Here is a 26,575-nt window from a genome sequence, read left to right as displayed (position 1 = left end):
TTAGAGAACACAATGTATCACATTGTCCGAGCATCGCAGCATTTAGAGAACACAATGTATCGGATTGTCCGAGCATCGCAGCATTTAGAGAACACAATGTATCGGATTGTCCGAGCATCGCAGCATTTAGAGAACACAGTGTATCGGATTGTCCGAGCATCGCAGCATTTAGAGAACACAATGTATCGGATTGTCCGAGCATCGCAGCATTTAGAGAACACAATGTATCACATTATCCGAGCATCGCAGCATTTAGAGAACACAGTGTATCGGATTGTCCGAGCATCGCAGCATTTAGAGAACACAATGTATCGGATTGTCCGAGCATCGCAGCATTTAGAGAACACAATGTATCACATTGTCCGAGCATCGCAGCATTTAGAGAACACAGTGTATCGGATTGTCCGAGCATCGCAGCATTTAGAGAACACAATGTATCGGATTGTCCGAGCATCGCAGCATTTAGAGAACACAATGTATCACATTGTCCGAGCATCGCAGCATTTAGAGAACACAATGTATCCGATTGTCCGAGCATCGCAGCATTTAGAGAACACAATGTATCCGATTGTCCGAGCATCGCAGCATTTACAGAACACAGTGTATCGGATTGTCCGAGCATCGCAGCATTTAGAGAACACAATGTATCACATTGTCCGAGCATCGCAGCATTTAGAGAACACAATGTATCACATTGTCCGAGCATCGCAGCATTTAGAGAACACAATGTATCACATTGTCCGAGCATCGCAGCATTTAGAGAACACAATGTATCGGATTGTCCGAGCATCGCAGCATTTAGAGAACACAATGTATCGGATTGTCCGAGCATCGCAGCATTTAGAGAACACAATGTATCGGATTGTCCGAGCATCGCAGCATTTAGAGAACACAATGTATCACATTGTCTGAGCATCGCAGCATTTAGAGAACACAATGTATCCGATTGTCCGAGCATCGCAGCATTTAGAGAACACAATGTATCCGATTGTCCGAGCATCGCAGCATTTACAGAACACAGTGTATCGGATTGTCCGAGCATCGCAGCATTTAGAGAACACAATGTATCACATTGTCCGAGCATCGCAGCATTTAGAAAACACAATGTATCGGATTGTCCGAGCATCGCAGCATTTAGAGAACACAATGTATCGGATTGTCCGAGCATCGCAGCATTTAGAGAACACAATGTATCGGATTGTCCGAGCATTGCGGCATTTAGAGAACACAATGTATCACATTGTCCGAGCATCGCAGCATTTAGAGAACACAATGTATCGGATTGTCCGAGCATCGCGGCATTTAGAGAACACAATGTATCACATTGTCTGAGCATCGCAGCATTTAGAGAACACAATGTATCACATTGTCTGAGCATCGCAGCATTTAGAGAACACAATGTATCGAATAGTCCGAGCATCGCAGCATTTAGAGAACACAATGTATCGGATTGTCCGAGCATCGCGGCATTTAGAGAACACAATGTATCACATTGTCTGAGCATCGCAGCATTTAGAGAACACAATGTATCACATTGTCCGAGCATCGCGGCATTTAGAGAACACAATGTATCGGATTGTCCGAGCATCGCAGCATTTAGAGAACACAGTGTATCGGATTGTCCGAGCATCGCAGCATTTAGAGAACACAATGTATCGGATTGTCCGAGCATCGCAGCATTTAGAGAACACAATGTATCACATTATCCGAGCATCGCAGCATTTAGAGAACACAGTGTATCGGATTGTCCGAGCATCGCAGCATTTAGAGAACACAATGTATCGGATTGTCCGAGCATCGCAGCATTTAGAGAACACAATGTATCACATTGTCCGAGCATCGCAGCATTTAGAGAACACAGTGTATCGGATTGTCCGAGCATCGCAGCATTTAGAGAACACAATGTATCGGATTGTCCGAGCATCGCAGCATTTAGAGAACACAATGTATCACATTGTCCGAGCATCGCAGCATTTAGAGAACACAATGTATCCGATTGTCCAAGCATCGCAGCATTTAGAGAACACAATGTATCGGATTGTCCGAGCATCGCAGCATTTACAGAACACAGTGTATCGGATTGTCCGAGCATCGCAGCATTTAGAGAACACAATGTATCACATTGTCCGAGCATCGCAGCATTTAGAGAACACAATGTATCACATTGTCCGAGCATCGCAGCATTTAGAGAACACAATGTATCACATTGTCCGAGCATCGCAGCATTTAGAGAACACAATGTATCACATTGTCCGAGCATCGCAGCATTTAGAGAACACAATGTATCGGATTGTCCGAGCATCGCAGCATTTAGAGAACACAATGTATCGGATTGTCCGAGCATCGCAGCATTTAGAGAACACAATGTATCGGATTGTCCGAGCATCGCAGCATTTAGAGAACACAATGTATCACATTGTCTGAGCATCGCAGCATTTAGAGAACACAATGTATCCGATTGTCCGAGCATCGCAGCATTTAGAGAACACAATGTATCCGATTGTCCGAGCATCGCAGCATTTACAGAACACAGTGTATCGGATTGTCCGAGCATCGCAGCATTTAGAGAACACAATGTATCCGATTGTCCGAGCATCGCAGCATTTAGAGAACACAATGTATCACATTGTCCGAGCATCGCAGCATTTAGAGAACACAATGTATCGGATTGTCCGAGCATCGCAGCATTTAGAGAACACAATGTATCGGATTGTCCGAGCATCGCAGCATTTAGAGAACACAATGTATCGGATTGTCCGAGCATCGCAGCATTTAGAGAACACAATGTATCACATTGTCCGAGCATCGCAGCATTTAGAGAACACAATGTATCCGATTGTCCGAGCATCGCAGCATTTAGAGAACACAATGTATCCGATTGTCCGAGCATCGCAGCATTTACAGAACACAGTGTATCGGATTGTCCGAGCATCGCAGCATTTAGAGAACACAATGTATCCGATTGTCCGAGCATCGCAGCATTTAGAGAACACAATGTATCACATTGTCCGAGCATCGCAGCATTTAGAGAACACAATGTATCGGATTGTCCGAGCATCGCAGCATTTAGAGAACACAATGTATCGGATTGTCCGAGCATCGCAGCATTTAGAGAACACAATGTATCGGATTGTCCGAGCATTGCGGCATTTAGAGAACACAATGTATCACATTGTCCGAGCATCGCAGCATTTAGAGAACACAATGTATCGGATTGTCCGAGCATCGCGGCATTTAGAGAACACAATGTATCACATTGTCTGAGCATCGCAGCATTTAGAGAACACAATGTATCGAATAGTCCGAGCATCGCAGCATTTAGAGAACACAATGTATCGGATTGTCCGAGCATCGCGGCATTTAGAGAACACAATGTATCACATTGTCTGAGCATCGCAGCATTTAGAGAACACAATGTATCACATTGTCTGAGCATCGCAGCATTTAGAGAACACAATGTATCGGATTGTCCGAGCATCGCAGCATTTAGAGAACACAGTGTATCGGATTGTCCGAGCATCGCAGCATTTAGAGAACACAATGTATCACATTGTCTGAGCATCGCAGCATTTAGAGAACACAATGTATCGAATAGTCCGAGCATCGCAGCATTTAGAGAACACAATGTATCGGATTGTCCGAGCATCGCGGCATTTAGAGAACACAATGTATCACATTGTCTGAGCATCGCAGCATTTAGAGAACACAATGTATCACATTGTCTGAGCATCGCAGCATTTAGAGAACACAATGTATCGGATTGTCCGAGCATCGCAGCATTTAGAGAACACAGTGTATCGGATTGTCTGAGCATCGCAGCATTTAATAATAATAATAATAATCTTTATTTCTATAGCGCCAACATATTCCGTAGCGCTTTACAATTCAGGAGGATCATATACAAACAAGTAACAGTTATAGAAATACAATATTTAGAGGGGAAAAAAATACAACCCTGCTCGTGAGAGCTTACAATCTACAATGAGATGGGGGGAGAGGCAAGGTTCAAGTGCTTATTTACAATGACAATCCAACCATCTCACGGAAATGGGGCTGGATAATGGTTTCCTGGACCAGTGGGCCCGAGCCTTGAGATGCCTTTGGGTGCCATGGAGTTTGATGTGGAGCTATGTTGTGAGAGGTTGTAGAGGGACTATGTGAATCGAATCTGATTAGGGAGTGTGATAGGCCGCCCTAAAAAGATGCGTCTTTAGGGTGCGTCTGAAGCTGAGTAAGTTGTGATTTGTCCTAACTTCTTGGGGTAGAGCGTTCCAGAGGGTTGGTGCAGCTCGGAAGAAGTCTTGGATCCGGGAGTGGGAGGTTCGAATTAGTGTGGATGTTAGTCGAAAGTCGCTTGCAGAGCGTAGAGAACGGGTGGACTGATAGACAGAGAGGAGGGTGGAGATGTAGGGGGGTGCTGCACTGTGGAGAGCTTTGTGGGCATTTAGAGAACACAATGTATCACATTGTCCGAGCATCGCAGCATTTAGAGAACACAATGTATCGAATTGTCCGAGCATCGCAGCATTTAGAGAACACAATGTATCACATTGTCTGAGCATCGCAGCATTTAGAGAACACAATGTATCGGATTGTCCGAGCATCGCAGCATTTAGAGAACACAATGTATCACATTGTCTGAGCATCGCAGCATTTAGAGAACACAATGTATCACATTGTCCGAGCATCGCAGCATTTAGAGAACACAGTGTATCGGATTGTCCGAGCATCGCGGCATTTAGAGAACACAATGTATCGGATTGTCCGAGCATCGCAGCATTTAGAGAATACAATGTATCACATTGTCTGAGCATCGCAGCATTTAGAGAACACAATGTATCACATTGTCTGAGCATCGCAGCATTTAGAGAACACAATGTATCGGATTGTCCGAGCATCGCAGCATTTAGAGAACACAATGTATCACATTGTCCGAGCATCGCAGCATTTAGAGAACACAATGTATCGGATTGTCCGAGCATCGCGGCATTTAGAGAACACAATGTATCACATTGTCCGAGCATCACAGCATTTAGAGAACACAATGTATCACATTGTCCGAGCATCGCAGCATTTAGAGAATACAATCTATCACATTGTCTGAGCATCGCAGCATTTAGAGAACACAGTGTATCGGATTGTCCGAGCATCGCGGCATTTAGAGAACACAATGTATCGGATTGTCCGAGCATCGCAGCATTTAGAGAATACAATGTATCACATTGTCTGAGCATCGCAGCATTTAGAGAACACAATGTATCACATTGTCTGAGCATCGCAGCATTTAGAGAACACAATGTATCGGATTGTCCGAGCATCGCAGCATTTAGAGAACACAATGTATCACATTGTCCGAGCATCGCAGCATTTAGAGAACACAATGTATCGGATTGTCCGAGCATCGCGGCATTTAGAGAACACAATGTATCACATTGTCCGAGCATCACAGCATTTAGAGAACACAATGTATCACATTGTCCGAGCATCGCAGCATTTAGAGAATACAATCTATCACATTGTCTGAGCATCGCAGCATTTAGAGAATACAATGTATCACATTGTCCGAGCATCGCAGCATTTAGAGAACACAATGTATCGGATTGTCCGAGCATCGCAGCATTTAGAGAACACAATGTATCACATTGTCCGAGCATCGCAGCATTTAGAGAATACAATCTATCACATTGTCTGAGCATTGCAGCATTTAGAGAATACAATGTATCACATTGTCCGAGCATCGCAGCATTTAGAGAACACAATGTATCACATTGTCCGAGCATCGCAGCATTTAGAGAATACAATCTATCACATTGTCCGAGCATCGCAGCATTTAGAGAACACAATGTATCACATTGTCCGAGCATCGCAGCATTAAGAGAACACAATGTATCGGATTGTCCGAGCATCGCAGCATTTAGAGAACACAATGTATGACATTGTCTGAGCATCGCAGCATTTAGAGAATACAATCTATCACATTGTCCGAGCATCGCAGCATTTAGAGAATACAATCTATCACATTGTCCGAGCATCGCAGCATTTAGAGAATACAATGTATCACATTGTCCGAGCATCGCAGCATTTAGAGAATACAATGTATCACATTGTCCGAGCATCGCAGCATTTAGAGAATACAATCTATCACATTGTCCGAGCATCGCAGCATTTAGAGAACACAATGTATCACTTTGTCTGAGCATCGCAGCATTTAGAGAACACAATGTATCACATTGTCCGAGCATCGCAGCATTTAGAGAATACAATCTATCACATTGTCCGAGCATCGCAGCATTTAGAGAATACAATCTATCACATTGTCTGAGCATCGCAGCATTTAGAGAATACAATGTATCACATTGTCCGAGCATCGCAGCATTTAGAGAATACAATGTATCACATTGTCCGAGCATCGCAGCATTTAGAGAATACAATCTATCACATTGTCTGAGCATCGCAGCATTTAGAGAACACAATGTATCACTTTGTCTGAGCATCGCAGCATTTAGAGAACACAATGTATCACATTGTCCGAGCATCGCAGCATTTAGAGAACACAATGTATCACATTGTCCGAGCATCGCAGCATTTAGAGAACACAATGTATCGGATTGTCCGAGCATCGCAGCATTTAGAGAACACAATGTATGACATTGTCTGAGCATCACAGCATTTAGAGAACACAATGTATCACATTGTCCGAGCATCGCAGCATTTAGAGAACACAATGTATCACATTGTCCGAGCATCGCAGCATTTAGAGAACACAATGTATCGGATTGTCCGAGCATCGCAGCATTTAGAGAACACAATGTATGACATTGTCTGAGCATCGCGGCATTTAGAGAACACAATGTATCGGATTGTCCGAGCATCGCGGCATTTAGAGAACACAATGTATCACATTGTCTGAGCATCGCAGCATTTAGAGAACACAATGTATCACATTGTCTGAGCATCGCAGCATTTAGAGAACACAATGTATCACATTGTCTGAGCATCGCAGCATTTAGAGAACACAATGTATCACATTGTTCCGACTGCTCCTTTGTTTCCCCGATAGCTTAAATTTGCTGCATTAAAAGTAAATAAATCATTAATAAATGCAACTATAAAAGAAATAAAGCGTCAGCTCCACGCGGGGGACAAAGAATGAATCTCACTGATGGGCACGGGCAGAGGATAAAGTGTAACACCGCCACATAATCACCACGTAACCGCCATCAGACGTCATTAAACCGCAATAATGACCACAAAACAGCAGGAAATGCGGCCACAAGCGTCCAAAGCAGGAAATATGACAGACGCTCGGCTGGACCCCACCAATGAGTGCGGGCAAGCGACAGATACACGACGTCGCCAGAATGCGGCTCATATAATCCACAGGACCGCCACAATCAGAATATAAGGCATGGGGGATGGGAGGTCATAATATCCAAATTACCAGCATCATTGATGTAAATGGATCATCTCCAGCTTCACAGATATGAAGAGATGACAATCCCTATGTAATAGCGGGAAGACGGCGCTGCAAAGGAACCACACGAGTCACACGGAAGACGATGGACAGTTTCTATATAGAAGTCATAAGTCACATTTATCCTGTTATTAGAATAAACAAGTCTTATAACCAAAGTGCCCAGGTTATACCAGCTTTACATATATAGTTATATACAGGAGATGCCCGGGTTATACCGGCTGTACATATATAATTATATACAGGAGATGCCCAGGTTATACCGGCTGTACATATATAGTTATATACAGGAGATGCCCAGGTTATACCGGCTGTACATATATAATTATATACAGGAGATACCCAGGTTATACCAACTGTACATATATAATTATATACAGGAGATGCCTGGGTTATACCAGCTGTACATATATAATTATATACAGGAGATGCCCAGGTTATACCAGCTATACATATATAATTATATACAGGAGATGCCCAGGTTATACCAGCTGTACATATATAATTATATACAAGAGATGCCCAGGTTATACCAGCTATACATATATAATTATATACAGGAGATGCCCGGGTTATACCGGCTGTACATATATAATTATATACAGGAGATGCCCAGGTTATACCGGCTGTACATATATAATTATATACAGGAGATGCCCAGGTTATACCGGCTGTACATATATAATTACATAAAGGAGATGCCCAGGTTATACCGGCTGTACATATATAATTATATACAGGAGATGTCCAGGTTATACCGGCTGTACATATATAATTATATACAGGAGATGCCCAGGTTATACCGGCTGTACATATATAATTATATACAGGAGATGTCCAGGTTATACCGGCTGTACATATATAATTATATACAGGAGATGCCCAGGTTATACCGGCTGTACATATATAATTATATACAGGAGATGCCCGGGTTATACCGGCTGTACATATATAATTATATACAGGAGATGTCCAGGTTATACCGGCTGTACATATATAATTATATACAGGAGATGCCCAGGTTATACCGGCTGTACATATATAATTATATACAGGAGATGCCCAGGTTATACCGGCTGTACATATATAATTATATACAGGAGATGTCCAGGTTATACCGGCTGTACATATATAATTATATACAGGAGATGCCCGGGTTATACCAGCTGTACATATTGTGAGGTAGCACGGTCGGCTGCGCAGCAGAAGACACGGGATCCAGGCATTAAGGTTCACAGCACACGGTTTTAATGTCCAAACAAAAAAAAAGTCCACAACAATATACATGTGCCTCTCCAGCAGAGAGCTCAGGGAGTTGTGTTCACTCCCCCACACCCGGCACACCTGCCCTCGTTCCTGTTTCCATTTAACCCTTCCTTCAGCCTGTAGGGAAACAGGATTAACCCTAGAGTGGATTTACTTTCTATCATGGAGTGAGCACAACCGGGGCGAGACATACCGGCCGTCATAGATAACCCCGGTCACAGTCTCACATACCCCCCCCCTCAGTTCAAGCGTGCGGGGTTGAACTCCCGCCATCAAACACGGGGCGCGGGACAAGGCATCGGCGTTGCCCTGCAACCTACCGGCCCTATGTTCAACCGTAAACCGGAAGTTCTGCAGAGAAAGGAACCACCGGGTAACCCGGGCATTCCGTTCCTTGGCGGACCTCATCCAGACCAGTGGAGAGTGATCCGTCACCAAGCGAAACTGCCGTCCCAGCAGGTAATAGCGTAGGGACTCCAAGGCCCACTTGATCGCCAGGCACTCCTTCTCCACTACGCTATAATTCCGCTCGGGAGGGGTGAGCTTCCTACTTAAGAAGGTGACGGGGTGTTCCTCCCCCTGAACCACCTGAGACAACACTGCCCCCAGGCCGACCTCAGAGGCGTCAGTCTGTACTATGAACTCCTTCCGGAAATCAGGGTGTACAAGAACGGGCTGTCCGCACAGGACCCCCTTCAGGGCCCGGAAGGAGTCCTCGGCCTGCGGAGTCCAGCGCACCATGACGGACTTCTTGCCTTTGAGAAGGTCCGTCAAGGGGGCTGATAGTCCCGCAAAATCCTTTACAAACCTCCTGTAGTACCCCACGATACCCAGGAAGGCCCTAACCTGCTTCGTGGTCAGGGGTCTAGGCCACTTCTGGATCGCCTCAACCTTGTTAATTTGGGGCTTAATCACTCCTTGGCCTATCACGTAGCCCAAGTAGCGGGCTTCCGTGAGTCCCAACGCACATTTCTTGGGATTGGCTGTCAATCCGGCTGTTCGAAGCGCGTCCACCACCGCTTGTACCTGTTCCAAGTGGGTCTGCCAATCGGAGCTGTAAATAATGATGTCATCAAGGTACGCTGATGCATACGCCTGGTGGGGTTCCAGCACTAAGTCCATCAACCTCTGGAACGTGGCCGGAGCGCCATGTAACCCAAAAGGCAAGACAACATAGTGGAAGAGACCCTCCGGCGTAACAAAAGCGGTTTTCTCCTTGGCGGACTCCGTCAGTGGCACCTGCCAGTACCCCTTGGTCAGGTCGAGCGTGGTAAAATACCGCGCCTGTCCCAGCCTATCAATCAGCTCATCCACCCGGGGCATGGGGTAGAGATCGAACTTGGATATTTCGTTCAATCTCCTAAAGTCATTGCAGAACCTTAAGGAGCCATCGGGTTTTGGTATTAGGACAATCGGACTAGCCCATTCACTCCGGGATTTTTCGATGACCCCCAGGCGTAACATTGTCTTTACTTCCTCTGATATGGCTTGTCGTCGAGCCTCCGGTACCCGGTATGACTTCAGGCGTACCTTCAGGTGGGGCTCGGTGACAATGTCATGTCGTATCAGACTGGTCCTACCGGGCAGCTCGGAGAAGAAATCGGGGTTCTGCTGAACCAGCCGTCTGGCCTCTCGCCTCTGTTGCTTGGTGAGGGCTTCTCCAATCCTTACTTCCGGTTCGTCCTCTCCGGAGGTCGCTGGAGCCGGATGTGAACGACCCGAAGAGGAGGGAGGTGGGGAAAAAACAGCCATCAGGCTTTCCCGTTCCTGCCAAGGTTTTAATAGGTTGACATGGTATATTTGTTCAGGTTTCCGCCTACCGGGCTGCAATACTTTATAGTTGACCACCCCGACTCTTTCCTTTATCTCGTAGGGGCCTTGCCACTGAGCCAGGAATTTACTCTCCGCCGTGGGGATCAATACCAACACCCGATCCCCGGGTTTAAAGGTCCGCACGGTGGCTTGTCTATTGTAGCGGCCGCTTTGCGCGGCCTGAGCCTCCTGTAAATGCTCCTTCACAATTGGCATGACCGCGCTTATGCGGTTCTGCATACCCAAAATGTGTTCAATCACACTTTTATGGGGGGTGGGCTCTTGCTCCCATGTTTCCTTTGCCAGGTCCAACAATCCCCGGGGATGTCGCCCGTATAACAACTCAAAAGGCGAAAACCCCGTGGATGCCTGTGGCACCTCTCGTATGGCAAACATCAAATAGGGAAGCATCATATCCCAGTCTTTCCCGTCTTTTGAAATCACCCTTTTTAGCATGGTTTTCAGGGTTTTATTGAAACGCTCGACTAAACCGTCCGTTTGAGGATGATACACAGACGTACGCAACTGCTTGATCTGGAGTAGCCGGCATAGCTCTTTGGTCACTTTAGACATGAATGGGGTCCCCTGATCCGTAAGGATCTCCTTGGGCAACCCCACCCGGCAGAACACAGCAAACAACTCCCGAGCTATAAGCTTTGCTGCAGTATGTCTGAGAGGTATCGCCTCGGGATACCGGGTGGCATAGTCAACGATCACTAGGATGTGTTGGTGCCCTCGAGCAGACTTTACGAGGGGCCCCACCAGATCCATCCCTATCCGTTCAAAAGGGACTTCTATAATGGGTAACGGTACCAACGGACTGCGAAAATGGGTCAGGGGTGCGGTAAGCTGACACTCCGGGCAGGTTTCGCAGAACCGTTTTACCTCCCCAAAGACTCCGGGCCAATAGAACCTTTGCAATATTCGCTCCTGCGTTTTCTTGACCCCCAGGTGGCCACTCATCAGGTGTTTATGAGCCAAGTCGAGGACCCGCCGACGATGCGGCTGGGGCACCACCAACTGCTCTACCCCCACGCCCCGTATTTCATCTACCCGGTAGAGTAAATCCTGCTTAAGAGCGAAATGGGGGTACCTTACCTGGGCACCGGGCAGCTGTGCCACCCCGTCAATTACTGTCACCCGACTCCGGGCATGTATTAATGTAGGGTCCTGGAGTTGGGCAGTCCCAAACGTATCCGGGGACGCCTCCAACTCCGGGATGGGCTCGACCATCTCAGCCTCTCCTGCCAATACCTCTAGGGGTGACCTATCGGGTTCACACTCTGTCCCTATCATGGGGACCCCTACGGCAGGTGTCCCGGATTCAGGATTGTAGGGCTCAGGTCCCGGACTGACCAATATCTGAGGAGACTTAGGGGGTCCCTTCCATAAAGTCCAAAAATAGGGCAGATCCCTTCCTAGGATCACGTCATAAGGAAGAGTGTTAAGAAGTCCCACCTCATGTTGCACCTGACCGCAAGGTGCTGTGATGGTGACAATCCCCGTGGGATAGTCTCGGCGGTCCCCATGTATGCAAACCACCCCCACAGTACGTCCTGTGGCCTTTACTTTAGCCCTCAAGGTGGATCGCACAAGGGTCACTAAGCTTCCGGAATCCAACAATCCTGTAACCGGACATCCATTCACCTGTATTTGGCACAAGTGGGGCTCCGTCTCTGGGGAGACCAGGTCAGCGGTACACACCACCTGAGCATACATTGAACCCCGCCGGGTAACCCCACAATCCATGGGCTCCGTGGTGAGTGGACACTGGGCTTCCATATGTCCCACCCGCTGGCACCGCCAACATCTAATGGAGACGGAAACCCCCTTGACGGGTTGTCGTTTAGGGTACAGAACCTTCCGGACCTCAGGATTGGCGGCCGCGGCCTCAGGCGGGACGGTAGGGGACTCCTGCACCGTTGTCGGCGGTGGGTCCTTGGCCCTAGGCTTGGAGGGGCCGGACCGACGGGCGGTACGCAAAGTCTCAGTGTCCCGTATCAAGTCCTGCGTAGCCACATGCCGCTCTACCAGAGACACTAACTGGTCCAGGGTACTCGGGTCACCCTGTCCTACCCACCGTTGAACGGTGACGGGTAAAGTGCGCACAAAACGATCCACTACTATCCTTTCCACCATCTGCGCCGGGCTCAGAGTGTCAGGCTGCAACCATTTTTTTACAAGATGCAACAAGTCATAGGCCTGGGAGCGTACGGGTTTGGCTTCCTCATAGAACCACTGATTTACCCGCTGAGCCCGTACATAGGTATTCACCCCCAACCGTGCCAGTATTTCGGCTTTTAGGGTCACATAGTCAATGGCGTCCTCGGTACAGAGGTCCAGGTACGCTTTTTGGGGTTCCCCCGTCAGATAGGGCGACAATACCTCAGCCCACTGGGGGGTCGGCAGCTTTTCCCGCTTGGCCACCCGCTCAAACACCGCCAGGAACGCTTCCACATCATCCCCCGGGGTCATCTTTTGCAACGCTTGTCTCACCGCTTTCCGGACGCTGCCGTCATCACCCGGTCCCGGGGTTGTTGCTGCCGGTCCGGCACGGATCGACTTGCCCAGGAGAACCATCTGTTCTTGGTGCCTTTTTTCCTGCGCTTGCAAGGCTTGCTGCTGACGTTCCAACGCCCGGAGCAGGTGTACATTGGTCTGTTGCTGCTGTGCATTAGCCTCTTGTAGCTGTGCATTAGTCTGTTGCTGCTGCCTTAGTATGTCCTCCATGGCGTCACCGGGTTTGGGCTGTAGTATAGCCGCTCGGATCCAGGACATGTGCTGCTGGGTCACCAGGGATGATGCTACACCTCACCGGCTGTCATGCCCGCATTCTCCACCATATGTGAGGTAGCACGGTCGGCTGCGCAGCAGAAGACACGGGATCCAGGCATTAAGGTTCACAGCACACGGTTTTAATGTCCAAACAAAAAAAAAGTCCACAACAATATACATGTGCCTCTCCAGCAGAGAGCTCAGGGAGTAGTGTTCACTCCCTCACACCCGGCACACCTGCCCTCGTTCCTGTTTCCATTTAACCCTTCCTTCAGCCTGTAGGGAAACAGGATTAACCCTAGAGTGGATTTACTTTCTATCATGGAGTGAGCACAACCGGGGCGAGACATACCGGCCGTCATAGATAACCCCGGTCACAGTCTCACAATATATAATTATATACAGGAGATGCCCGGGTTATACCAGCTGTACATATATAATTATATACAGGAGATGCCCGGGTTATACCAGCTGTACATATATAGTTATATACAGGAGATGTCCAGGTTATACCAGCTGTACATATATAGTTATATACAGGAGATGTCCAGGTTATACCAGCTGTACATATATAATTATATACAGGAGATGTCCAGGTTATACCGGCTGTACATATATAATTATATACAGGAGATGCCCAGGTTATACCGGCTGTACATATATAATTATATACAGGAGATGCCCGGGTTATACCGGCTGTACATATATAATTATATACAGGAGATGCCCAGGTTATACCGGCTGTACATATATAATTATATACAGGAGATGCCCGGGTTATACCAGCTGTACATATATAATTATATACAGGAGATGCCCGGGTTATACCGGCTGTACATATATAGTTATATACAGGAGATGTCCAGGTTATACCAGCTGTACATATATAGTTATATACAGGAGATGTCCAGGTTATACCAGCTGTACATATATAATTATATACAGGAGATGTCCAGGTTATACCGGCTGGACATATATAATTATATACAGGAGATGTCCAGGTTATACCGGCTGTACATATATAGTTATATACAGGAGATGGCCAGGTTATACCAGCTGTACATATATAATTATATACAGGAGATGCCCAGGTTATACCAGCTGTACATATATAGTTATATACAGGAGATGGCCAGGTTATACCAGCTGTACATATATAATTATATACAGGAGATACCCGGGTTATACCGGCTGTACATATATAATTATATACAGGAGATGCCCAGGTTATACCAACTGTACATATATAATTATATACAGGAGATGCCCAGGTTATACCAGCTGTACATATATAATTATATACAGGAGATGCCCAGGTTATACCGGCTGTACATATATAATTATATACAGGAGATGTCCAGGTTATACCAACTGTACATATATAATTATATACAGGAGATGCCCAGGTTATACCGGCTGTACATATATAATTATATACAGGAGATGCCCAGGTTATACCGGCTGTACATATATAATTATATACAGGAGATGCCCAGGTTATACCAGCTGTACATATATAATTATATACAGGAGATGCCCAGGTTATACCAGCTGTACATATATAATTATATACAGGAGATGCCCAGGTTATACCGGCTGTACATATATAATTATATACAGGAGATACCCAGGTTATACCGGCTGTACATATATAATTATATACAAAAGATGCCCAGGTTATACCGGCTGTACATATATAATTATATACAGGAGATGCCCAGGTTATACCAGCTGTACATATATAATTATATACAGGAGATACCCAGGTTATACCAGCTGTACATATATAATTATATACAGGAGATGCCCAGGTTATACCAGCTGTACATATATAACAGGAGATGCCCAGGTTATACCGGCTGTACATATATAATTATATACAGGAGATGTCCAGGTTATACCAGCTGTACATATATAATTATATACAGGAGATGCCCAGGTTATACCAGCTGTACATATATAATTAAATACAGGAGATGCCCAGGTTATACCGGCTGTACATATATAATTATATACAGGAGATGTCCAGGTTATACCAGCTGTACATATATAATTATATACAGGAGATGCCCAGGTTATACCAGCTGTACATATAGAATTATATACAGGAGATGCCCAGGTTATACCGGCTGTACATATATAATTATATACAGGAGATGGCCGGGTTATACCGGCTGTACATATATAATTATATACAGGAGATGCCCAGGTTATACCAGCTGTACATATATAATTATATACAGGAGATGCCCAGGTTATACCGGCTGTACATATATAATTATATCCAGGAGATGTCCAGGTTATACCAGCTGTACATATATAATTATATACAGGAGATGCCCGGGTTATACCGGCTGTACATATATAATTATATACAGGAGATGCCCAGGTTATACCGGCTGTACATATATAATTATATACAGGAGATGCCCAGGTTATACCGGCTGTACATATATAATTATATACAGGAGATGCCCAGGTTATACCGGATATACATATATAATTATATACAGGAGATGCCCGGGTTATACCGGCTGTACATATATAATTATATACAGGAGATGTCCAGGTTATACCGGCTGTACATATATAAATATATACAGGAGATGCCCAGGTTATACCGGCTGTACATATATAATTATATACAGGAGATGCCCGGGTTATACCAGCTGTACATATATAATTATATACAGGAGATGCCCAGGTTATACCGGCTGTACATATATAATTATATACAGGAGATGCCCGGGTTATACCAGCTGTGCATATATAATTATATACAGGAGATGCCCAGGTTATACCGGCTGTACATATATGTCACAAACCACCGGGGGGGTCACTCAGAAATCCCCCGCGCTGGCTACCAGTACGTCACAATCGGGGGGTAACCAGGGGGGTCACCCCTCCTTTATACCTCCCGACCGACAGACAGAGCACGTGACGCGCTCTCTAGCGCCCCTCTTATAGTCAGGCCAATTATGGAATTGCCCGACAATAAGCAAGGAGGCCGCTATACTACTTATGCCGATTATTGAAGGGTCCCCGGTGAGAGTAGGGTATATATTCCCCCGACCTCCGCGGGCGGAATATATAAAATCTCCCCGAATCTCACTGGCCTCCCCACAATAATCCTTGGCACAAACTCGCTGCCACCAACCGCTTCACGGTAACTATTAGCCGAACACACAGACGTGGGATTCAAGATCGAGATAACAGAACAGCCCAAGATTAATTATATAATTTAATCAGCCTAAAGCACACTAGAAACTACAATATATACAATAGGGAATCTACAGAATATACATATGTCAGAGTACAGTTACAATCAAAGCATGGGTTACAAACAGGCATACACAGTTCCAGCAGTTACCTTGTTGCGTCTGGCCACAGGGGGGCGCTGTAGACCAGGTTTCCAGGAACTCCCTCACAGGTCTTTCCCAACCAGGCCCCCGAGCAGAAGAACGCTGGAAAATGGCCGAAGTAGGGTTATCAACCTGGGCAGATCCAGGTCCCCTCCTACCTTAGTGACCTCACAGGGAAGCACTGCCACTCCCCCTGCATGGATCAGAATTATCCAGCAAAGGGGATATTGGCCATAACTTTGCCTGGGAGCGTCGTAGGCAGACGCCAATGCTCTCATTGTGACAGTTATGAATTTAGCTACAGAACGAGGGGACTCATGACCTGTCTGCCAGTTCCCCATTGGCTGATATCACGCCTGGGGCATTTCCCAATGTCCTGCTCCCATAAAAAGGGGGTGCCGGCATCGTCCACATGCGGAGACACCATTTTTATGGTTGCCATATTTATCGGAAATATGGCTTGCGAGATATGAACCATTTTTTACTGGAGTCGTTCTGTCTGGCTATTTCCATAGCCTTGCTAACTAGCTAGCAGCTCCTACTACAGGGTGACGGCAGGGAGTCATCCTGTGTCCATTGTCCTCACACCACCTCATTTCCATATCACAGGACATGGCCATGGGATTTGTTGCTAAACCAGTTGTGCGAAGGAAAGGGGGGGTGACACCAGGAGAGGGCTTCCTGACATACTTGAATATCATGATTTATCGTCATATCTCCGGATTTACCTCACAATATATAATTATATCCAGGAGATGTCCAGGTTATACCAGCTGTACATATATAATTATATACAGGAGATGCCCGGGTTATACCAGCTGTACATATATAATTATATACAGGAGATGCCCAGGTTATACCGGCTGTACATATATAATTATATACAGGAGATGCCCGGGTTATACCAGCTGTACATATATAATTATATACAGGAGATGCCCGGGTTATACCAGCTGTACATATATAGTTATATACAGGAGATGTCCAGGTTATACCAGCTGTACATATATAATTATATACAGGAGATGTCCAGGTTATACCGGCTGGACATATATAATTATATAAAGGAGATGTCCAGGTTATACCGGCTGTACATATATAGTTATATACAGGAGATGGCCAGGTTATACTAGCTGTACATATATAATTATATACAGGAGATGCCCAGGTTATACCAGCTGTACATATATAGTTATATACAGGAGATGGCCAGGTTATACCAGCTGTACATATATAATTATATACAGGAGATACCCGGGTTATACCGGCTGTACATATATAATTATATACAGGAGATGCCCAGGTTATACCAACTGTACATATATAATTATATACAGGAGATGCCCAGGTTATACCAGCTGTACATATATAATTATATACAGGAGATGCCCAGGTTATACCGGCTGTACATATATAATTATATACAGGAGATGTCCAGGTTATACCAACTGTACATATATAATTATATACAGGAGATGCCCAGGTTATACCGGCTGTACATATATAATTATATACAGGAGATGCCCAGGTTATACCAGCTGTACATATATAATTATATACAGGAGATGCCCAGGTTATACCAGCTGTACATATATAATTATATACAGGAGATGCCCAGGTTATACCAGCTGTACATATATAATTATATACAGGAGATGCCCAGGTTATACCGGCTGTACATATATAATTATATACAGGAGATACCCAGGTTATACCGGCTGTACATATATAATTATATACAGGAGATGTCCAGATTATACCAGCTGTACATATATAATTATATACAGGAGATGCCCAGGTTATACCAGCTGTACATATATAATTATATACAGGAGATGTCCAGGTTATACCAGCTGTACATATATAATTATATACAGGAGATGCCCAGGTTATACCAGCTGTAGATATATAATTATATACAGGAGATACCCAGGTTATACCGGCTGTACATATATAATTATATACAGGAGATGCCCAGGTTATACCAGCTGTACATATATAATTATATACAGGAGATACCCAGGTTATACCGGCTGTACATATATAATTATATACAGGAGATGTCCAGATTATACCAGCTGTACATATATAATTATATACAGGAGATGCCCAGGTTATACCAGCTGTACATATATAATTATATACAGGAGATGTCCAGGTTATACCAGCTGTACATATATAATTATATACAGGAGATGCCCAGGTTATACCGGCTGTACATATATAATTATATACAGGAGATGCTCAGGTTATACCAGCTGTACATATATAATTATATACAGGAGATGTCCAGGTTATACCAGCTGTACATATATAATTATATACAGGAGATGTCCAGATTATACCAGCTGTACATATATAATTATATACAGGAGATGCCCAGGTTATACCAGCTGTACATATATAATTATATACAGGAGATGTCCAGGTTATACCAGCTGTACCTATATAATTATATACAGGAGATGTCCAGATTATACCAGCTGTACATATATAATTATATACAGGAGATGCCCAGGTTATACCAGCTGTACATATATAATTATATACAGGAGATGCCCAGGTTATACCGGCTGTACATATATAATTATATACAGGAGATGCCCAGGTTATACCAGCTGTACATATATAATTATATACAGGAGATGTCCAGGTTATACCAGCTGTACATATATAATTATATACAGGAGATGTCCAGATTATACCAGCTGTACATATATAATTATATACAGGAGATGCTCAGGTTATACCAGCTGTACATATATAATTATATACAGGAGATGTCCAGGTTATACCAGCTGTACATATATAATTATATACAGGAGATGCCCAGGTTATACCAGCTGTACATATATAATTATATACAGGAGATGCCCAGATTATACCAGCTGTACATATATAATTATATACAGGAGATGCCCAGGTTATACCAGCTGTACATATATAATTATATACAGGAGATGCCCAGGTTATACCAGCTGTACATATATAATTATATACAGGAGATGCCCAGGTTATACCGGCTGTACATATATAATTATATACAGGAGATGCCCAGGTTATACCAGCTGTACATATATAATTACAGTTAGGTCCAGAAATCTTTGGCCAGTGACACAATTTTGGCGAGTTGGGCTCTGCATGCCACCACATTGGATATGAAATGAAACCTCTACAACAGAATTCAAGTGCAGATTGTAACGTTTAATTTGAAGGTTTGAACAAAAATATCTGATAGAAATTGTAGGAATTGTCACATTTCTTTACAAACACTCCACATTTTAGGAGGTCAAAAGTAATTGGACAAATAAACCAAACCCAAACAAAATATTTTTATTTTCAATATTTTGTTGCGAATGCTTTGGAGGCAATCACTGCCTTAAGTCTGGAACCCATGGACATCACCAAACGCTGGGTTTCCTCCTTCTTAATGCTTTGCCAGGCCTTTACAGCCGCAGCCTTCAGGTCTTGCTTGTTTGTGGGTCTTTCCGTCTTAAGTCTGGATTTGAGCAAGTGAAATGCATGCTCAATTGGGTTAAGATCTGGTGATTGACTTGGCTATTGCAGAATGTTCCACTTTTTTGCACTCATGAACTCCTGGGTAGCTTTGGCTGTATGCTTGGGGTCATTGTCCATCTGTACTATGAAGCGCCGTCCGATCAACTTTGCGGCATTTGGCTGAATCTGGGCTGAAAGTATATCCCGGTACACTTCAGAATTCATCCGGCTACTCTTGTCTGCTGTTATGTCATCAATAAACACAAGTGACCCAGTGCCATTGAAAGCCATGCATGCCCATGCCATCACGTTGCCTCCACCATGTTTTACAGAGGATGTGGTGTGCCTTGGATCATGTGCCATTCCCTTTCTTCTCCAAACTTTTTTCTTCCCATCATTCTGGTACAGGTTGATCTTGGTCTCATCTGTCCATAGAATACTTTTCCAGAACTGAGCTGGCTTCATGAGGTGTTTTTTAGCAAATGTAACTCTGGCCTGTCTATTTTTGGAATTGATGAATGGTTTGCATCTAGATGTGAACCCTTTGTATTTACTTTCATGGAGTCTTCTCTTTACTGGTGACTTAGAGACAGATACACCTACTTCACTGAGAGTGTTCTGGACTTCAGTTGATGTTGTGAACGGGTTCTTCTTCACCAAAGAAAGTATGCGGTGATCATCCACCACTGTTGTCATCCGTGGACGCCCAGGCCTTTTTGAGTTCCCAAGCTCACCAGTCAATTCCTTTTTTCTCAGAATGTACCCGACTGTTGATTTTGCTACTCCAAGCATGTCTGCTATCTCTCTGATGGATTTTGTCTTTTTTTTCAGCCTCAGGATGTTCTGCTTCACCTCAATTGAGAGTTCCTTAGACCGCATGTTGTCTGGTCACAGCAACAGCTTCCAAATGCAAAACCACACACCTGTAATCAACCCCAGACCTTTTAACTACTTCATTGATTACAGGTTAACGAGGGAGACGCCTTCAGAGTTAATTGCAGCCCTTAGAGTCCCTTGTCCAATTACTTTTGGTCCCTTGAAAAAGAGGAGGCTATGCATTACAGAGCTATGATTCCTAAACCCTTTCTCCGATTTGGATGTGAAAACTCTCATATTGCAGCTGGGAGTGTGCACTTTCAGCCCATATTATATATATAATTGTATTTCTGAACATGTTTTTGTAAACAGCTAAAATAACAAAACTTGTGTCACTGTCCAAATATTTCTGGACCTAACTGTATATACAGGAGATGCCCAGGTTATACCAGCTGTACATATATAATTATATACAGGAGATGTCCAGGTTATACCGGCTGTACATATATAATTATATACAGGAGATGCCCGGGTTATACCAGCTGTACATATATAATTATATACAGGAGATGCCCAGGTTATACCGGCTGTACATATATAATTATATACAGGAGATACCCAGGTTATACCAGCTGTACATATATAATTATATACAGGAGATGTCCAGGTTATACCGGCTGTACATATATAATTATATACAGGAGATGCCCAGGTTATACCAGCTGTACATATATAATTATATACAGGAGATGTCCAGGTTATACCAGCTGTACATATATAATTATATACAGGAGATGCCCATGTTATACCGGCTGTACATATATAATTATATACAGGAGATGCCCAGGTTATACCGGCTGTACATATATAATTATATACAGGAGATGCCCAGGCTATACCAGCTGTACATATATAATTATATACAGGAGATGCCCAGGTTATACCAGCTGTACATATATAATTATATACAGGAGATGCCCAGGTTATACCAGCTGTACATATATAATTATATACAGGAGATGCCCAGGTTATACCGGCTGTACATATATAATTATATACAGGAGATGTCCAGGTTATACCAGCTGTACATATATAATTATATACAGGAGATGCCCAGGTTATACCAGCTGTACATATATAATTATATACAGGAGATGCCCAGGTTATACCGGCTGTACATATATAATTATATACAGGAGATGCCCAGGTTATACCGGCTGTACATATATAATTATATACAGGAGATGACCAGGTTATACCGGCTGTACATATATAATTATATACAGGAGATGCCCAGGTTATACCGGCTGTACATATATAATTATATACAGGAGATGCCCAGGTTATACCAGCTGTACATATATAATTATATACAGGAGATGCCCAGGTTATACCAGCTGTACATATATAATTATATACAGGAGATGCCCAGGTTATACCGGCTGTACATATATAATTATATACAGGAGATGTCCAGGTTATACCAGCTGTACAAATATAATTATATACAGGAGATGCCCAGGTTATACCAGCTGTACATATATAATTATATACAGGAGATGCCCAGGTTATACCGGCTGTACATATATAATTATATACAGGAGATGCTCAGGTTATACCAGCTGTACATATATAATTATATACAGGCGATGTCCAGGTTATACCAGCTGTACATATATAATTATATACAGGAGATGCCCAGGTTATACCGGCTGTACATATATAATTATATACAGTAGATGTCCAGGTTATACCGGCTGTACATATATAATTATATACAGTAGATGTCCAGGTTATACCGGCTGTACATATATAATTATATACAGGAGATGTCCAGGTTATACCAGCTGTACATATATAATTATATACAGGAGATGCCCGGGTTATACCGGCTGTACATATATAATTATATACAGTAGATGTCCAGGTTATACCGGCTGTACATATATAATTATATACAGTAGATGTCCAGGTTATACCGGCTGTACATATATAATTATATACAGTAGATGTCCAGGTTATACCGGCTGTACATATATAATTATATACAGGAGATGCCCGGGTTATACCAGCTGTACATATATAATTATATACAGGAGATGCCCAGGTTATACCAGCTGTACATATATAATTATATACAGGAGATGCCCAGGTTATACCGGCTGTACATATATAATTATATACAGGAGATGTCCAGGTTATACCAGCTGTACATATATAATTATATACAGGAGATGCCCAGGTTATACCAGCTGTACATATAGAATTATATACAGGAGATGCCCAGGTTATACCGGCTGTACATATATAATTATATACAGGAGATGGCCGGGTTATACCGGCTGTACATATATAATTATATACAGGAGATGCCCAGGTTATACCAGCTGTACATATATAATTATATACAGGAGATGCCCAGGTTATACCGGCTGTACATATATAATTATATCCAGGAGATGTCCAGGTTATACCAGCTGTACATATATAATTATATACAGGAGATGCCCGGGTTATACCGGCTGTACATATATAATTATATACAGGAGATGCCCAGGTTATACCGGCTGTACATATATAATTATATACAGGAGATGCCCAGGTTATACCGGATATACATATATAATTATATACAGGAGATGCCCGGGTTATACCGGCTGTACATATATAATTATATACAGGAGATGCCCAGGTTATACCGGCTGTACATATATAATTATATACAGGAGATGCCCAGGTTATACCGGCTGTACATATATAATTATATACAGGAGATGCCCGGGTTATACCAGCTGTACATATATAATTATATACAGGAGATGCCCAGGTTATACCGGCTGTACATATATAATTATATACAGGAGATGCCCGGGTTATACCAGCTGTACATATATAATTATATACAGGAGATACCCAGGTTATACCGGCTGTACATATATAATTATATCCAGGAGATGTCCAGGTTATACCAGCTGTACATATAAAATTATATACAGGAGATGCCCGGGTTATACCGGCTGTACATATATAATTATATACAGGCGATGCCCAGGTTATACCGGCTGTACATATATAATTATATACAGGAGATGCCCAGGTTATACCGGCTGTACATATATAATTATATACAGGAGATGCCCAGGTTATACCGGATATACATATATAATTATATACAGGAGATGCCCGGGTTATACCGGCTGTACATATATAATTATATACAGGAGATGCCCAGGTTATACCGGCTGTACATATATAATTATATACAGGAGATGCCCAGGTTATACCGGCTGTACATATATAATTATATACAGGAGATGCCCAGGTTATACCGGCTGTACATATATAATTATATACAGGAGATGTCCAGGTTATACCGGCTGTACATATATAATTATATACAGGAGATGCCCAGGTTATACCGGCTGTACATATATAATTATATACAGGAGATGTCCAGGTTATACCAGCTGTACATATATAATTATATACAGGAGATGCCCAGGTTATACCAGCTGTACATATATAATTATATACAGGAGATGCCCAGGTTATACCGGCTGTACATATATAATTATATACAGGAGATGTCCAGGTTATACCGGCTGTACATATATAATTATATACAGGAGATGCCCAGGTTATACCGGCTGTACATATATAATTATATACAGGAGATGCACAGGTTATACCGGATATACATATATAATTATATACAGGAGATGCCCGGGTTATACCGGCTGTACATATATAATTATATACAGGAGATGTCCAGGTTATACCGGCTGAACATATATAATTATATACAGGAGATGCCCAGGTTATACCGGCTGTACATATATAATTATATACAGGAGATGTCCAGGTTATACCGGCTCTACATATATAATTATATACAGGAGATGTCCAGGTTATACCGGCTGTACATATATAATTATATACAGGAGATGCCCAGGTTATACCGGCTGTACATATATAATTATATACAGGAGATGCTCAGGTTATACCGGCTGTACATATATAATTATATACAGGAGATGCCCAGGTTATACCGGCTGTACATATATAATCATATACAGGAGATGCCCGGGTTATACCGGCTGTACATATATAATTATATACAGGAGATGTCCAGGTTATACCGGCTGTGCATATATAATTATATACAGGAGATGCCCAGGTTATACCGGCTGTACATATATAATTATATACAGGAGATGCCCAGGTTATACCGGCTGTACATATATAATTATATACAGGAGATGCCCGGGTTATACCGGCTGTACATATATAATTATATACAGGAGATGCCCGGGTTATACCGGCTGTACATATATAATTATATACAGGAGATGTCCAGGTTATACCGGCTGTGCATATATAATTATATACAGGAGATGCCCAGGTTATACCGGCTGTACATATATAATTATATACAGGAGATACCCAGGTTATACCGGCTGTACATATATAATTATATACAGGAGATGCCCAGGTTATACCGGCTGTACATATATAATTATATACAGGAGATGCCCAGGTTATACCGGCTGTACATATATAATTATATACAGGAGATGCCGGGGTTATACCGGCTGTACATATATAATTATATACAGGAGATGTCCAGGTTATACCGGCTGTGCATATATAATTATATACAGGAGATGCCCAGGTTATACCGGCTGTACATATATAATTATATACAGGAGATGCCCAGGTTATACCAGCTGTACATATATAATTATATACAGGAGATGGCCGGGTTATACCGGCTGTACATATATAATTATATACAGGAGATGCCCAGGTTATACCGGCTGTACATATATAATTATATACAGGAGATGCCCAGATAATACAAGTGAAGAGAGGATGTGATGGAGGAGACGGGCGGTCACTGAATACTGAGGACGGAGGAGACGGGCGGTCACTGAATACTGAGGACGGAGGAGACGGGCGGTCACTGAATACTGAGGATGGAGGAGACGGGCGGTCACTGAATACTGAGGATGGAGGAGACGGGCGGTCACTGAATACTGAGGACGGAGGAGACGGGCGGTCACTGAATACAGAGGACGGAGGAGACGGGCGGTCACTGAATACTGAGGATAGAGGAGACGGGCGGTCACTGAATACTATGAATACTTCAGTATTTTCTCCACCTTTTGCACAGAGCTTTATATCATTAGACCCAGTTTTGTAATTACCTGAATATCACCAGGATGAATGTTGCGATGACGAGTGCGGAGAAGGACAGGGAGTATCCCACGGTGTATATGATGGACAGGGATGACAGCCGCTCCTCCGGTTGCACCTGGGTACACAGGACAGACATGTTAGATTACGGTACATATATCGGGGCGTCACCTCTCTGCGGTGGATCCACTGTTCAGTGACCTGCAGTTAATGTAATAATGGAGCAGTGGAGGATTTGTCAGCTCTTCTCTTTTACTGTGTTTTGTTGTTTCTTGTGTGAGGTCTTGCCCGCAGCATCACTAGGAATCTGACGATTCTATTTGTCATTTTACGTTAATATTGATGATTTCTGACATCTTTCTACCTCTGGACTCTC

At 43.5% G+C, this 26,575-nt stretch overlaps 1 protein-coding gene across 1 annotated transcript in view; it reads right to left on the bottom strand.

Annotated features, from left to right (window-relative positions):
- GLP1R (glucagon like peptide 1 receptor) overlaps positions 1-26,575 on the bottom strand; it is a gene marked incomplete at its 5' end in the record, with an annotated part of 395,725 nt that overhangs the window by 117,747 nt on the left and 251,403 nt on the right. Inside the window, one exon of the mRNA XM_075338923.1 lies at positions 26,211-26,317. Coding sequence (XP_075195038.1) covers positions 26,211-26,317 — 107 coding nt within the window. The remainder of the gene's footprint in view (positions 1-26,210; positions 26,318-26,575) is intronic.

This window comes from Anomaloglossus baeobatrachus, chromosome 3, assembly GCF_048569485.1.
Source record: "Anomaloglossus baeobatrachus isolate aAnoBae1 chromosome 3, aAnoBae1.hap1, whole genome shotgun sequence".
Classification (NCBI taxonomy): domain Eukaryota; kingdom Metazoa; phylum Chordata; class Amphibia; order Anura; family Aromobatidae; genus Anomaloglossus; species Anomaloglossus baeobatrachus.
The sequence above is the reverse complement of the archived record's forward strand: the minus strand, read 5'-3'. Positions and strand labels throughout refer to the sequence as shown.